The following is a 16,635-nucleotide window of genomic DNA, read 5'->3' as shown; positions in this document are numbered from 1 at the left end:
TGTATTTATATGTTTAGTAAAAAGATAAATATATAGTTAACTTTAAATTGGTTTTCTACTTTTGCCTTTCATATTTTAATTTTGTTTGTTATTTTCGCTGGATTTTAGGATCAAGGGTGTAAATATTCTATTGTTATGTGTTATTGTTGTGATTTTTTGTGTTGGTAGACTACTTGGCTTACCTTCACGTTGGTGTCTATTGTTAAAAGTGAATAATAGGTAGTTTCATTATTGGAACTTACTGCTTTTATTTATTTACTAAAAGCCAAGACAACATTATGCTAAAAATGCAATTTATATCTTAATTTGATTTTTTTTGTGTTGTTAATCTTTTTGTTCTTCGAAGCAGATTTTATAGTTACATTTTCGATAAATGTTTATATTAACTGCCATGTCAAAATAGTTTACAATAAATAGGTAAATTGATTTTCAGTTTTTATGTGGTGTTTTTTTTTTTTTTTTTGTCTTTTGTTGTTGTAATTACGGTATCATAATTCCATTTTTTTTTTTTTTTATTAAGACTTGCGATTGACGCATTTAAACGATTTATAAAAAGAAATCTGATTACCTTTTACTGTAAATTTTTGTCAGTTAAAATGATATAAATATATGCAATTAGTTCAATTTTTTTTTTAATTTTCTCTATTTTATGCCTAATAATTTGTTGTGCGTAACTTAGGGTATCTTCTTAAACGGGGGGGGGGGTCGCAACTAAATTCCTTTTAAAACATGGAGAATATTGTTGTTTTGCGCTTTTTTCAAATATCGAGTTATTTAAATACTTAATTTCTATAAGGTCCCAAGTAGCAAACAATATTGGCGCAATATTGGCGCGATATTGGGTATCTTGGCCAAGATTGGCCAAGATATACAATATTGCGCCAATATTGGCAAACAATATTGCGCCAATGTTGGCATATCAATATTGGCCAATATTAGCATACCAATATTACGCCAATATTGTTTTACTAATATTGGAATGCCAATATTGGCGCAATATTGGCATGCCAATATTGGCCAATATTGCTATGCGAATATAGGTGCAATATTGTTTGCCAATATTGGCCCAATATTGTTTCGTTATTATTACTCTAATATTGGCCAATATTGCCAATTTACATATTGGTACGCATGCGTAACATCTGATATTCATAATGTCCTTTGGTTTTGTGCTTTAATGTCCACAGTACTCTTAATTAAACATTTACAGATTGAATCACGAGAAGAAGTGGTTGTAACTTATTTTGAAACAGATTGTATCACGAGAAGAAGTGGTAAAAGTAAAGAAATCCTTTTAGTTGAAAATTTACGGATTGTATCACGAGAAGAGGTGGTTGTAATCAATTTAAAACAGATTGCATCACGAGAAGAAGTGGATAAATATTGCTATAATATAAGTATCAAAATTGAAATAGTAAGTTTACTTTTATATGAAAATATTTTGAGTTGGTTGCATCTGTAAGATATAGTTTTTGCATTCTATTTATTGTGTTAAAGATAATCAATTAAGTAATAAATACGTCATATAATTTAGTAAATTATTTACACATTACTAAGTTCTTAAATTAATAAATTTTAAATAAGGTATTATTAAATTTAGATTTAGGTTAATCTACTCTTCATTTCTAATCTAATTTCTTTATTTTCTAACTATTATAAGGTTTTCAATTTATGTATAACCAATAACAATTTTGTAATACTGCCTATATTTGTTTTTCTGGTATAATATATTGAATATATATATTTATATATATATATATGTATATATATATATATATATATATATATATATATATATATATATATATATATATATATATATATATATATATATATATATATATATATATATATATATTTACTTTACTTTTTTTTTTTTATGATATAATGTCATGCAATTTTTTAGGTAATGAAAAAATCAATAAGTTCAACTCGATCTGCTAAATCACATTATATTAGAAGAGTAGTTAAGCAACATTTAAGTGAAATTCACTCAGCAAGTAATGCTGATAATAGGAATGAATTACTTAACTGTGACTTTGAAAGGGCAAAAAACTTTAGTGATAAATCTATTAATCATAATATGTTATCTCAAAACTCTTATAACAATTATTTGGTTGAAGATACATTAAAATCCTTAAATGTTGAGTTTGGTGACATATCATCTTTTGATGAAAACCAATCCTCAAATTTGACTAACAATGCCGAAGATGACAGTAATGTAACTGATGATGAGCAAGGCTATTATCCTTCTTGTTCCAGTGACGATGAAGAGGCTGAGGATGAGGTTACTTTGAAAGAACTGCTTGTTTGCTGGTCAGTCAAACACAACGTAACACATAGTGCTCTATCAGACTTACTAAAGATCTTGTCAAAACAACATCAAGATTTGCCCAAAGATAGTAGAACCTTATTGAAAACAAAAAGCAGTTCTGACATTATTATCATGCAAGACATGTATGAGCAAAAAGCAGAATTTGTTTATTTTGGTTTGAAACATCAGTTAACTAATTTACTAGTGTTTAACAGCATTAAAAGCTGCAAAGTCAATTTATTGTTTAGCATTGATGGATTGCCTTTGTATAAGAGCTCGGGAAAACAGTTTTGGCCAATGCTTTGCAGTGTTACACTTGGTGACAATATTTATAAACCGTTTGTAGTTAGCATACTTTGTGGCAACAGCAAACCAAAAAGTTCAGCTGTTTTTCTGGCTAGTTTTGTAGCTGAATTCAATGTTTTGAAGGAACATGGCTTATTTATAGGTGAAAATCACTTTACCATACATGTTAAAGGCTTTGTGTGTGATGCACCGGCACGTGCTTTTGTTAAATGTATAAAAGGACATAATGGGTTTTATGGTTGTGAGCGATGCATTCAAAAGGGAACTAGGGTAGATAATAGAACTGTATTTCCTGATATCAATGCATTGAAGAGAACAGATGCTTCATTTGCTTTATTCCAACAAGTTCAGCATCACAAACCAGATGCAGTATCCCCATTGTTAGAGCTTAATATTGGTCACATCTCTCAATTTCCACTTGAATATATGCATCTAGTTTGTCTTGGTGCCACACGAAGATTACTTCTGCATTGGATTCGTGGAAAACGTGCAGTAAAAATAAGCACGCTAATTGCAGATATAATTTCAAATGGCTTGAAAAATTTTGCAGCTAATGTTACTGTTGAATTTGCACGTAAGCCAAGATCACTAAAGGACATTGATCGATGGAAAGCCACAGAGTTTCGGTTATTTTTGTGCTACCTTGGGCCTCTAGTATTACGAAGCCATCTTACCAATAATCTGTACCAGCATTTTATGTTATTGCATGTTGCAATTAGTATTTTAGCTAATCCAAATATGTGTTGGACGCATGTTGATTATGCAGAAAGTTGTTAAACATATTTGTCATGCAAATGCCAGAATTATATGGCAACAGTTCCATAAGCTACACAATGCATAGTCTTTGTCACATTTGTGATGATGTAAGACAGTATGGCTCACTTGATGAGTACAGTGCATTTCCTTTTGAAAAAGCTTTAGGCATTATGAAACGATTATTAAGAAGTGGTCACATGCCACTGCAGCAGTTGTGTCGACGTTTGTCAGAAAGAGTTGATAGCAACACATATGTTAGTCGCAATATGAACCTGATAGCAAGTTTGAAAAGGATACACAGTAACGGCCCTACGTTAGGATACTATGGAAAGCAATATCTAATGGTTGAATATGCTGGTTTCTCATATTTTTCTGCAAATTCCAACAACTGTCACGGTTTGTAGATTTGGGGTCCTAATATCAATGAAATACCCTATGAAAATCCTTTTAAGGGGTGATAGTGCATGCCTATGGGAGCCTAAAATAAAGGGTTTTGAAATCCCTCATTAACATCCAAAGCATAATTTTGGTCAAGAAGTTTATAAGCTTTTGCATACCATAATGCGATCTATTTAAGTGCTTAAAATGCTACAAGACATGCTTTGTTTAAACAATATATATATAATAAAATGTAATGCATAAAAACAAAACTTTTTTATTTTAAAAGCTTTTATCCAAATATGCATCTTATTGCTGTTCCGATGTATCATGAGAAATTCTCAAGTTCGAACTTTGCCCCTAGGTTAAAAAATTACCGGCCAGTAATTTTTTCGGGAAATGGCAGTAATTATTCAAAGAAGAAAGCAAAATGTAAACACAGTGAGCGCTTTTTAAATAAATTTAAAGATGCCTAAATTTGCAAAAACTCATGAAGATTGCAGAAAACCTTTTTGTGTTATATGCATGAAAAAGGGTAATTAAGAGTTGACTGAAAACTCTAAGTTGAAAATTCTTCAACTGATTCAAACAGACATAGATTTCAGTGATGAAAGAGTGCCTTTGGCTACTTGTGTTTCATGCAGATCTCAAATTGGAAAACTTTGTGCTGGAAAAATCAAACATGTGCCTAAACTTTTTTGACTTCAAGTCAATTTCTATCAAACCTACAACCAGAGTTTCGTCAGTTTATGAGTGCCTTTTATGCCAAATTGCCAAGATCAAAGGAAAGGAAAAGCATCCGTTTGACAAAGTCAAAGAATCCGAGGAAAAAGTTCCTAAGCAAATTTCTCAGAGTTCTGAAAAGCGCTGCACAAAGTGCTTGTCAATTGTTGGCCGAGGACTTCCTCACAACTTCACCATCGGAACTTGCCATGAAAACCTGAGAAAAATGGCTACAGATGATCTCGTAGGTGCAGAGCAAGTGGCTGCAGCAGTCTTAGCATCCTAAAGCTCATCTCCAAATGGCACCATTAGACTCAGTCAGCCTTGTGGAAAACTTTTGCCATTGAGGAGAGGTAATTACTTCTATTGTCTAGTTAATTATCATAGTATCATTATGCTAAATTAAAGGCACTCAAAATGTTGATTCACAAACATTTAATTTATGACCTGTAATAATTATGAGAAAAAGAAATCAGAATGCTTTTATATTAATTAAAATGCTAATTGCAACTGCTTTTATTAAAAATTCATCTCTTAATTAATTATCCTGCTTCAATTTTATTTCATCAACCTAATTTTACTTTAAATCATTCTCATTGCAAGAATAAATTTTTTTTTTCCTAATGGATGTTATTTTATTGTTTTTAAAGGTCCGTCATCGGCTCAGCAGCTATTCAAAGAGCCATGGTTCAAATTCAGCAAAATACAGGACTTTCAAACAATGGCATGCGAAAACTAGGTTCAGGACTAAATCAAATCAGCCCAATTAGATTGGTGGAGCCAAGTTTTCCTTTGAAGTTTGCTCAAGCCGGCCAGAAACTTAATGAACAGTTCATGGTCAGCAACTTATGATTGGCAGAGAATGGTCAAACTTGTCAAGTTGTGCACTGCCAGAGCCTCAGCAATCTTAGTGATATTTTCAAAGCATCACGAAAACTATCAGAATCTTCCATTTTAAAACTCGGGATTGATGGTGGTGGATCATTTCTGAAAGTGAGTTTCACTCACATTGTGTTGGAAGAAGATGAGACTCCTCCACACAGCCCAGTACAGAAGACAATCATGCTGATGGCACCAGCATCAACCAAAAAAACGAGTGTTAAGCAGCAGATGCTGATAGCACTGTCACAAAACACTCCTGAGAGTTACCAGAATGTGAAGGCCATTTTCGACCTCATTCAAGTCAAAGAAAAATGCCAAACAGGTTCTTTGGTTGTCTCATGTGACCTAAAGCTGGCCAACATTCTTTGTGGCATTCAGTCTCACAGTCGCAAACACCCTTGTTGTTGGTGTGATGCTGCATCTCCAGGTCTTGAAAATTGTGGACAACTTCGGACTTTTGGCCAGATCAGAAGACAGCATTCTGAATACATCCCGGCAGGAGGAGATTCAAGAAAGTCGAAGGAATTCAAAAATGTCATTCATGTGCCTTTGATTGAATTTCAAGATAACAAGTTTGTCCTTGAGGCTATTCTACCAATGGAGCTCCTTTTAGAAAAGAAAATTTTCTTCAGAACATGCCTTTTCTCTGTAATCCATTAATGTAAATCCAAGGTTGTAATAGAACTTGAAAACGAACTCACTTAGAAAATAAATTAGTTAAAGAATATTGGTTTGAATTTTACAGGCTAATATGTTGTGTTTTGTAAAAAAAATGCAAAAAAAATTTTTTTCAACAAACTTTTTGGGCTACTCATAGCCTAAATGCATGGGTATTTCGTAGTAAAACATTCAAAGCTAAATAAGTCTGTTGGATTTTAATCCAGGATTTTCAAATCACTCATTTTGTGTTCCATATGACATGCACTTTCACCCATTAAAAGGGTTTCCATAGGGTATTTCATTGATATTAGGACCACAAATCTACAAACCGTGCTGTGCTTTACTTGATAATGGAAAAGTTGTCCTTATTGAAAATGTTATTGATGCTGACGATGTTATGATAATTACACGTGTTTTTGGACTAAAAGAAAATTTCTACACCTATCCTTGTGAATCTTCTTTGCTCGATGTCTTTAGAGTTAGTCAACTATCTGATCAATTTTTTGCTTTTCCTATAACTTCTATACTGAAAAAATGCCTATTATTACCTAGAGAAAACTATTTTGTTAGTTTTGCTTTACTTCATTGGGGCCACTAACATACTTCAAATGTTAGGACGCTATTCTAATGTTATATATTTTATTATTTTATTGAAAGAGATAATAATTTATTCACTAAAATAGATTTTGCTTTCAGGTTGAGTTTAAGTTTACAGTAGTTTTTTTTTATCTTAAAAAGCAAATTTATACAATTCACTGTACATTTACTGCAATATGCAAGTTAACAAACTCTTTTTTTTACATAAAAATGAATATGAAATTAAATAGTACCAATTAAATTTTATTTTTTTTTAGTGTTGCATCTCAGCATAGTTAAGGAGAGATCCTAACAAATAGCGTTTCTTAAGCTTTGTCTAAAATTTACGTTTTTAAACTATTAATGTTATGTATTTTTTAAAAGTAGATTATAGGCTTTTCATTAAATTTATTATTTTTTGTAAATCTTTTTTCAATCCAAGAATCAAACAAAATATAATCACTTAAATATATAACACAGAAGGGCAGCATAAAACAGTTCAAACAAATGTTTTAAGTATTTTCAATCTGAAAATGTCTCTTTTATTCAAGAGTATATAGTGTCCTTGTTTCCAGTATTAAAATATTTGATAAATTACCTCATAATTTACTTTTCCATATACCGTGAAAACATTTAAAACTCTTGCCCCATTGTAATTAGCTAAAAATTGAATTTCGTAGAAATTAAAATCACCAAAAATTTGAAAACAAAATAAAACAACGAGTTTCATGATTAAAAAAAATGAACCAATAAGAATGCACTTAAAAAAGATAGAACCTAAACAGTTTTGTTTTTTTCAGCTCTTTATTTAATTACGCTGACCACACAAGAGTGGAACCACTAAACTTAAAAAATTACTTATTTAATTACTTTTTTAATTTTTTTAATTTTTTTTTATTTATATACACATATTGTAGGGTTAAGTTAAGGATGGCAACCAAGTTTAAAAAATTTGCTGTTGCTGAATTTCTTGATGAAAAAAAAAAAGGTATGTGTGCCATGGACGTTATCTGTTCGTCATGGCTGATCAGTGAAAGTTTGGTGTGTTGGCCAAATCACTTACGATCATCTCGCCTTTCAGCTGCAATTCGGGAAGCCACACTTACTCCTGAAAGTAACTGGAAACATCTGAAAATAAGAATTCTTTATTTTTCTGGTAATTGTTGTTATTTACTATGTCATTTTTGCTCGTTTTAGTGTTTAGTTTTGCTTTGTCTTTTAGGTTACATTTGTGCAAGATGCTAATGATGTGAACAGCTATATTCATCTTTACTTTATATATTTTTAGACAGTTATGAAACTGCTTTAGAACAGATGGAAACATTAGAGTTTACATCAAGTGCTGAAACGGCCGTTGAAAGTGATGACGAATTTCCCATGCCTCCAGCTAAAAAGTTAGCAGGTTGTAACGCTGTTCAATATATTGAACCATCTATATCGAACCATTATCAACCAATATCTCCCTCTCCTGACCAGAGCTTGGCTACTGTTGTGGCTGCTTTAGGCACCCGATTTGCTGGTAAAGAATTACATAGATGGGTTATTTATTTGAATGTTTAATTGAATGTACTGTTTATACCTTTTTTTTCCTTTTTTTTGTGTGATCTTAGATCTAATCTATTTGCTTTTTATTTAAGTCATAGTAGTCATTTTTATTTATGTCATTTTACATATTTTATTGCAGCATTTGAGAAGAAAAGCTTAGATCTGCTTGTTGGCATTCAATATGATTTGAAAAAAATAAACACTCGTCTAATCAATTTAGAAAAAGGTTTAGTGTTGCCTCCTACAGTTTGCAATCAGAGCATAGCAGGACCATCCCCATCAATGCAATGGAATTATTTGCCGGTTAGAGAGGAAAAAGATCTTTTAGACCTGGATGAAAAATTAAGGAAAAAAGACACCTATGAATCTTTGGTACGTATCAAAGAATTAATATCCGTTAATAGTTTTTAGAAACAGTTCCATGTGCATTTAAAATTAGTATACTTTACATTTATATATGTGATACATTTATTTTAATTTAGATATGGAATTAAATGCTTTATATAAAGTATACTTACTAAATTGTGTTGTGATTTTTAACTTTTATGCACAGTTAGCTCATTTAGTAGAGCAATGAGTCTACTAATCTTAGAGTCATATGAAGCCCCACTTTAGCAACTTTAAGGTCCGCTTTTGTGTGTGGCAAAGACAACCTATGCTGGTGAATGAAAAATCTGTTAATATTGTATAACTGTGGGTAAGGGTATGAGAAGCTTATAAACCTGAAAGGAATTTTGTATGGTTTTTTTCCTAGTGTTATTATCACTTTATAAAACATTTATGAAAATTTGCCATCTTGATCTACAAAACAGGTTGACCTCATGGGTCTATTAGTAACAAATTGCTTTTCTTCTTCTATATCATTTTTAAATATCACATTATATATAATCACATTGTCACATTTGGAAACCTGTATGAAACACACACATTTATGTAACCATTCATCTTTTTCAAAATCAATTACTTTTATTTTTTATTTTTTCTTAAATAATATTTTGTTTTTTTTTTATTATTTAAGATGAACTTCCTTGCATCGGTTGGAGGAGACGATTATAAGCAACTCACTACGGCTATCTTAAAACAGCTAATGACCAAAGAAGTATGTTTGCTATATTCATTGTATGGCAGAAAACAAAAGAAATCTTTTTCGGCACTTACGTCATGCAAGGTGGTTATAGGTAATTTACATAATTATTTATCCTCTTATTCGTTTAATTTACAAAAATAATAATTTTATTTATGATTTATTTAACATTATTAAATTTAAATTTGTTTACAGCTGCCATAAAAAAAAAGTTTGAAAATGCTAATGACAAAAACATTAAAGAAAGAATTGGTAGCTTTCTGGCCACGGCCATTGATAGAGACGGTGGAAGAAAGAATAGAACCACAACTGAGCCACGTCCACTATTGCGATAAAAATGATTTTCGACAAGATATTGAAATTCAATGTCCACTATTTGATAGTGAGACTATAATGCAGTAGTGTATATATATATAAAGAAAAGTGTATTTAAATAGCATTGATTGTTTTATTTTGTTATATTTTGGTTTTCTTTCTCTTTTTCATTTGTATCAGTTGGTTATAACCATTAATAAATTTATTATTAGATTTTAAAAAGTCTTGTTTTTTAGAAGGGTTCCTATATTGTCGCCTCCTAGGCTATAACTCAAGTTACAATCTAATAGTCTTCGTTATTCCTTTGGGTTAAACAATTAATTGCTTAACCCAAAAGAATAACGCAAATTGGTACTATAGTACAATATTTTAATAAAATACAATATTGTATTTTATTAAAATATACATATAATAATAAAAATCTATAACAGACAATACAATAGTTTACAATATTGGCATAATATTGTAAACTATATTACGCCAATATTGGTCAGTATTAAAACCCGAATATTGGCGCAATATTGTTTACAATATTGTGCCAATATTGTAAACTATATCGCGCCAATATTGCAATGTCAACATTTTGCCAATATTGGCCAATATTGATTTAACAATATTGGCGCAGTATTGTACCGCCAATATTGGCCAATATTGATTTAACAATATTGGCGCAGTATTGTATTGCCAATATTGGCCAATATTGGCAAAATGTTGACATTACAATATTGGCGCGATATAGTTTGCAATATTGCGCCAATATTTTAAACAACATCGCGCCAATATTGCGCCAATATTGTTTGCTACTTGGGGTGTTTGACTAATTAATTAAATTAGTTTGCATTTGCAACACTTTTGAGGAAAGAAAAAATTCTTATGTTAAATTGTTATCTAGATTAAAAAATAAAAATTCTTTCACATGTAAATCATTGTTTTACATTTTTTTATTTTGGTAAAAGGTATTCATCAAAAACTTGATTACTCTTAATAAAAATAGCTATTCTCCTAGTCACCATTAGGGCAAAAACAGGGAAGGGAGGTCCTTTGTTAGTGTCAAAACATTTAAGAGAATTAAACTTCGAGTAACAAAAGAAATTTTTAGTAAGTGGTAGCAAGTTTCCGTTTACTAAAAACTACTGAAACAAAGAGGCCATACACAAAAATGGTCAGAAAAGAGGCTACAATATAAAAATGGTCTCTGTTGAATAGGCTAACAAGACCCGGGTGCGGTCAGCTTGGTTAACAAACATGAAAGTATGTCACGTTAAAAACTATCAACGTAACGTAACCTTTATAAGCCAGTTTAAAACATTTTTGGTAGCTAAATATGATAGTGTAGTAAAAATACTATTTTAAGATTTTTTGGTTCATAAAAGTGATTTAAGATTGTGTTTTAAGATCGTGATTTCCTATTAAACCGCAATAAATAACGATTAGAAGGCTATATGGCCCAGACGGAATATGCGACAAATATTAAATTTGTATTTTACTCATTCACAAAGAATGGAGTTAAGAAAAATTGGCTCTTATGTCCAGATATGTTTACTGCACATATTAGTAAATAAACTAATTATTTGCGTAATGAGTTACGCATGCGTCAAAAGGTCAATTTAAAACGACATATAAATTGTAAAAGGTTATGAATAGGAGAGAAATATAAAACGCTAACGAACAAAATAGTCGTCTTGATTTTACATTCTATTTAATCAATTTATTCGTTTACATTTTTTATTATATCTTAGCACGTCTATTACCTATATTAAATTTGTTTTTAAGCATATTTATTTTTATTTTTTATATCGAACTAATAGAATGTCTCAAATCGTTGATGACGAAGGTTTGTATTTATTTAGATGTGTATTATGTTACTGATTCGTTTCATGTTACGTAGTTAGTTCTTAAAGATTTGTTTATTTTTAGTCGCTGAATTACTAAGAAGTATATTTTGTTCCCTTTTGTTATAATGAAATGTTACAAATTGCAGTTCGTATATGTTTGTTGATTTGAATTAACTTTACAATAATAAAACAGTTACAATTTCAAGATAAGGTTGTAAACAGTAAGAGCAGATTGAATAGATCAAAGATCTATTTAATCTACTTAACCTTCTAACAAAGTGATAATTCACTATTAATTGTTTGTTTTTCTGTTTAGCTGACAACAATGAAGAGAGAGGTAGTAAGTTTTAAAGGATTTTATTTTTTTATGAAGTAACTAAAATGTTTTTTAAAATAAGGTTGTTGACTTTAAAGTAAATAAGTAGGCTTTTGTAGCTTTTACAATAAGCTCAAGAACTTAGGTCCTACTTAAAATTGTCAGTAATAAAGAGAAGAAATTTAAAATTTTCAGTAAGGCAGCTTTTTATTATATTATATCAAGTAAGTTTAAGATTTATTTTCTTTAGTTGATAAAGAAAGAGCTAATAATGAAGGTATCAGCTACATTAGTTAAATGAGTTTATTTTTAAAAAGTTAAGTAGACATTTTAACGTCTATACATTTAAGTACTTTTATTATTTAGACACAGAAGCGAAGACACAGATGAGTCAGTGTTTTTGCTATTAGATATTTGTTAACAGGAATTTGTTTACTTGTACTGTAACTGGAATTTTAAAATTTCAAGTACTTTACCTTTATTTTGTTTTTTCTTTTAGGAGAGTTGGAAAAGAAACTAAGTATATATTATATATTAGTATAGTTAAATAAATGAAGCATTTATATCTGTACCTCAGAAGTCCAAAATCGGTTGTCACATTTTAGAAACTGTCTAGGAGAGAGAAAATAGTTAAATAATTAGTCTTTATTGGCTTATTCTTGATGGTTAAATTTTTTATTTTTTTCGTGTTTTATTTAATTTGTCTTGAGGCACATTAAATACATTTTTGAGAAAAATTAAAAATAAAAAGTTAAAAATAGTGCAAAACCACTTCTGGACAACCGACCTTTGTCTTCTGAGGTACACATATTAAGATTTAAAGTTTATTTTAGTTTATACTTTTGGTTTAGTTTATAGTGAATTTTTATTTTACTTTTTCTTAGTTTTAGCTTCAGCTATCTTTTTTCTTTCTTTAGACAACTTTATGGAGGAAATGAAGGGAATAGGTAGAAAAAAATTATAATAATATATTTGTATGTAAAATATTATTTTATCAATTATTTTTAGGCATATTTTTTGACTTTAGTGTCTGGTAGAAGCACAATTGGTAGGGCAGTGTTTTAAATTTTATAAATTTTTTCTGGAGAAATATGTGCTATAGGTGAAAGAATTATTTAATTCAAATAATATAAATATAAATATGACATTTTTAAACTGATCGCATTTTACTCATACTTTTTGTAATTTTGTATTTGTAATTTTTTTTAACAATATAAGTTGTTTATTTGGTTTGTTTTTCTCTTTTTTAATTAAAAATTTAATGTGCTACAACAATTAAACTTAGATATAGTTAAATAGATACATTACCCAATTTTCATTTGATATCATAATATAACATTCATCATAAGATATAAGCAACCAATTGTTAAAAATAATTAATTGATATTTTAATTCACTGAACTCTTTGCTTTAAAATTTTCTATGAGCCAAAACAAAATGTTTAGCTATATAAATGCAATTTATTTATATTTCAATATCTGTTTATACTTTGGCTCCTTGAAGCATTTTTTATTTTGCTTTTTAATTAAAATATTTTAAATCTATTGTAATGTCTTATAAATTAAACTAAAGAGTACTAAAAGCCAACATGTAATAACTTCATAAAACAATACGGACAAGCTGCATCATGACAGTTTAAGTATTAAGTTTAACAATAAGTCACCGAAACTCAGGTATATCGTGTTCTAGTTTTTTTTTTTTTTTTGGTTTTTTCTTTCTACGTCTACTTATGTTACACTTTTTTATTTAGGCTTATCGTATGACGAATTAATACAATATAAAAGATCAAAGTTTACATTGTTTTAAATTTGTTTTACAGATGTTTGATTGAAAAATAACTTTTTTTGTTTGAAACGTATTTGTACTCAAATGCTTAGTCATTTATAATAAAATTGTTAAATTGTGTACATTTAACGTTTTAAACACATGTAACAAGTGTATACCAAATAATAAATAACTCATGTATAAATTACTTTCGTTTTACATAAATTTGATTAATAAAAATTCAACAATAATTCAGCTTTACTTTTTCGTCTATTTAAAGCATGTTAACGCGTTGTTATTTTGTGATCAATAACTAAAAACGTAATGTTGAACTAAGTAATGTAGACGCATATTTCTTTGATTTACATCGATAACACTTATATAAATTGTAAATTACTAAACTAATGTTAAATAATTGGTAAATTTTTATACCTCCGCATAGTTTGATTTTATTTTTACAGATGGTTTGATTTTTTCAATATAAAGGCGTTTTTCTAAAAGGGTATTAGTTAAGGTTTCGCAACTTTAAATTGTGGAAAACGGCCTATATAAATTAATTTGTTAAAACGGCCACTGTAAATTAACATGTTAAATAATTGTAACATATTTAACCACCTTCCTTTTTATTTTATTCTTACATATGGTCTTTTTTTTTAATTTGAAGGGGTTTTTCTAAAAGGTTATTAGTTAAGGTTTTGCAACTTTAAATTGTGGAAAACAGCCACTATGAATTAACAGACCGACCATAACCCGTATTACGGGTTGCTTATTGCTATTTGTGATAATTGATATAGTGGCTCGAAAATATGATTTATAAATATAAGATGTATATATAAAAAATTATTTCAGATTGAAGATCAGTTTATATCATGGCCTCAAATTATGAATGTCTATGAATGGGATTTAGGCATGTTTTATGATGCCGTTGGCCTACGATTGGGACACAAACTCAGAGATGAGCATATTCATTTAACTCCACAATCTAGAATGCGTGTTAATTTAGCTGCCCAGGTTAGACTACACATAGCAGATTAATTTTAAAATTAGTACAATATTTTTTAATAGTTAAATTATATATTTATACTTAAGGTGTTGAGTCAAACTGTTGTTCACATGTTGGAGGAGCAGGGTAAAGCTGAAACAAGAAGTCTACAAAAGTTTATAAACTTAATTGATACCTTTTTTGATTGCCTTAATGTTTTTAGGCAGTTTAATAAAACTAGAAAACCGGCATTAGATGTATACAAAACTCATTTGGATAAAAGATTTGAGGTACAATGTTTCTATATTAAAGTTTTTTTATTTAAATTGTTTACTGTTCTATTTGTACTGCTTTATTGTTCCGATTTCATTATTTTGTGACTATTTTTTGACAGTAATAAAAATAGTTTATGTTAATGTTATGTTAATGATAATTACTAATTATTTAGGGTTGTCACTAAAACCAGAAATACCCAGGAAAACCTAAAAAACTCTTAAACTTATAAAATTCAGCAAAACTCAGGGGAAATATTTTTTTTTTTAAATTTGAACAATATATTTTTTAATAAGAAAAGCTTGTTAATACATATGATAAGAAATTTGCAAGGTGTAGCTGTTGTTGTAAAATGTTTAGTTTGTCAAATAAATAAATTGTGTTTAAATAAGGAAAAAGACTTTATTGTGGATAAACTGGAAATAATTTGGAAAAGACAAGGAAAAGTCAGGGAATTTAAAAAGCTTAACTCCAGAGAAAAAGTTCTTTGCTCAGAAAATTAGGGGAAAGTATTTTTAAATTAGAGTGGCAACCCTGTTATTATTACTGTTATTGTTAATGTTATTAACAAATAATTAATGTGAAGATATTGTTTCTTAAATAGTGGTTGAATGAAACGTTTATTAAATTTTTGAATGAATGGGAACAAGCCAGTCAAAACGTTAAACATTTATCGATAAAAGAAAAAGCCAAACTTTGCTTAAGTAAACAAACCCTAGAAGGGTTCAGAATTACAGGTAAACATTTATTAATATGAGCAAAACATAAACTTTTACTTCTATTATTTGATTAAAAAAATCAATTTCATTAAATTTTCTGAATAGTGCACTCATTTACTGAACTTGGTTCAGCTCTTTTACAAGAAGAAGGTGTAGAGTATTTACTTTCAGAAAAGTTCAGTCAAGATTCTATAGAAGAATATTTTTCCAAGCAGCGAAGAAGAGGGGGAGGAAACGAAAATCCTTGTTTAGAAGAATTTAATCGTAACTTTCTAGGTTTAAATATTGCCGGTGACAATCTCATTCGAGCCTTAAATGGAAATTATAAAGGAAGATTTCAGGAAGATCTAAAGATTGATGTTACTGACAAAATACATCTGCCGAAGAAAAAACCGAGAAAATATTGGTTTTCTTTATTTTAAAATGTGTATATATATTCAATAAATTGAAATTCCTCCTTTTTTAGAAATTGAGTTCTAAATATCATTTGATTCTTGTTTTACCACTCTGTCTACCTGTGTGTTTGTGTCTATGTATGTATATTAGGAGGATTCAAATCAAATTTAGGAGGATTCAAACTTTAATAGTAAAAAAATATTTTGCCAACCTCCTTGCCCTCACATTTGGGCTTGTGGTGGTAATTTTGGGAGAGCTTTTTTCCTATACTCCCCTTTAAAAAAAACGTCTTAAAATTGAGATCCCCTTCTTTTTTTTTTCAAAAAAAATCTAGTTAAATATTCTATGACAATCGGCTTTTTTCTTAATGATGAGCCATCCATAAAGTTCGTACGCAGGTATGGGGAGGGGGTAACCCAAACGCTTACAAATGCGTATAAGAGGGGAAGGGTTGTTAAAGACAGCGAGTACGTATGCGGTTTGACTTTTTCTTTTTCTCTCCTAAACTTGATTTTTTTTTCTTATAAAAACATTGAATTTCGCGAGTGTAAAGATCAATACGTTATTTTTATTTGACTTGGGTCACAACTGTTTTTAATATTTTTTTATAAGTTTTTATAAATTTTTTTTTATAAATGTTTTGAAATATTAATGCTTTGGTTAAGGATGGTCTTGATTTTGTAAAAAATAATGCGTACGTACGCAAAAGAAGAGGGAGAATTTAATTTATAAGAAATTAAAAATCCTACAAAATAACGCCATATGCTAATAAAACCTCGCCTACTTTTACACCAAACACCTTCTCCCCACG

General features: G+C 29.4%; 2 protein-coding genes and 3 pseudogenes across 8 annotated transcripts; all 5 read left to right on the top strand.

Moving 5' to 3' along the window:
- The first annotated feature begins 970 nt into the window (after positions 1–970).
- Positions 971–6,838, top strand: LOC145189371 (uncharacterized; annotated as a pseudogene). Its single transcript, XR_016445754.1, has 3 exons — positions 971–1,414; positions 1,907–3,766; positions 6,331–6,838. The product of XR_016445754.1 is annotated as an uncharacterized LOC145189371 (transcript).
- Positions 4,057–6,019, top strand: LOC149880679 (uncharacterized; annotated as a pseudogene).
- A 385-nt stretch (positions 6,839–7,223) lies between the features above and the next one.
- On the top strand, positions 7,224–8,551 carry LOC149880678 (uncharacterized). The gene is made up of 3 exons (XM_090069204.1): positions 7,224–7,751; positions 7,884–8,114; positions 8,280–8,551. Exons 1-3 carry the CDS (start codon positions 7,526–7,528, stop codon positions 8,549–8,551), a joined length of 729 nt encoding a protein of 242 aa, XP_089925330.1. The 5' UTR covers positions 7,224–7,525.
- A 141-nt stretch (positions 8,552–8,692) lies between these two features.
- On the top strand, positions 8,693–9,626 carry LOC149880677 (uncharacterized; annotated as a pseudogene). The gene is made up of 3 exons (XR_016445753.1): positions 8,693–8,801; positions 9,159–9,318; positions 9,420–9,626. The product of XR_016445753.1 is annotated as an uncharacterized LOC149880677 (transcript).
- Positions 9,627–11,454: 1,828 nt separating this feature from the next.
- Positions 11,455–15,877, top strand: LOC149880676 (uncharacterized). Of its 5 annotated transcripts, XM_090068986.1 has the most exons (10): positions 11,455–11,474; positions 11,691–11,711; positions 11,941–11,967; positions 12,057–12,080; positions 12,190–12,210; positions 12,608–12,637; positions 14,304–14,465; positions 14,544–14,726; positions 15,314–15,446; positions 15,534–15,877. In XM_090068986.1, the coding sequence occupies exons 7-10, from the start codon at positions 14,337–14,339 to the stop codon at positions 15,848–15,850; spliced, it is 762 nt and encodes a 253-aa protein (XP_089925112.1). In that variant the 5' UTR covers positions 11,455–11,474; positions 11,691–11,711; positions 11,941–11,967; positions 12,057–12,080; positions 12,190–12,210; positions 12,608–12,637; positions 14,304–14,336; the 3' UTR covers positions 15,851–15,877. The 5 variants fall into 5 exon arrangements, 2 of the variants coding, with proteins under 2 accessions (XP_089925112.1, XP_089925111.1); XM_090068985.1 differs by lacking the exon at positions 11,455–11,474 and having other exon boundaries at positions 11,486–11,711; XR_016445690.1 differs by lacking the exons at positions 11,455–11,474; positions 14,304–14,465; positions 14,544–14,726; positions 15,314–15,446; positions 15,534–15,877 and adding an exon at positions 12,718–14,267 and having other exon boundaries at positions 11,486–11,711.
- Positions 15,878–16,635: the final 758 nt, after the last annotated feature.

The sequence above is a fragment of the Hydra viridissima genome, unplaced genomic scaffold (assembly GCF_058129835.1).
Source record: "Hydra viridissima isolate aposymbiotic clone 2 unplaced genomic scaffold, HvirCarnegie_v1 scaffold_12, whole genome shotgun sequence".
In the NCBI taxonomy this organism is placed as follows: Eukaryota; Metazoa; Cnidaria; class Hydrozoa; order Anthoathecata; family Hydridae; genus Hydra; species Hydra viridissima.
Note: the sequence above shows the minus strand (reverse complement) of the source record. Positions and strands in the feature narration are given on the sequence as shown.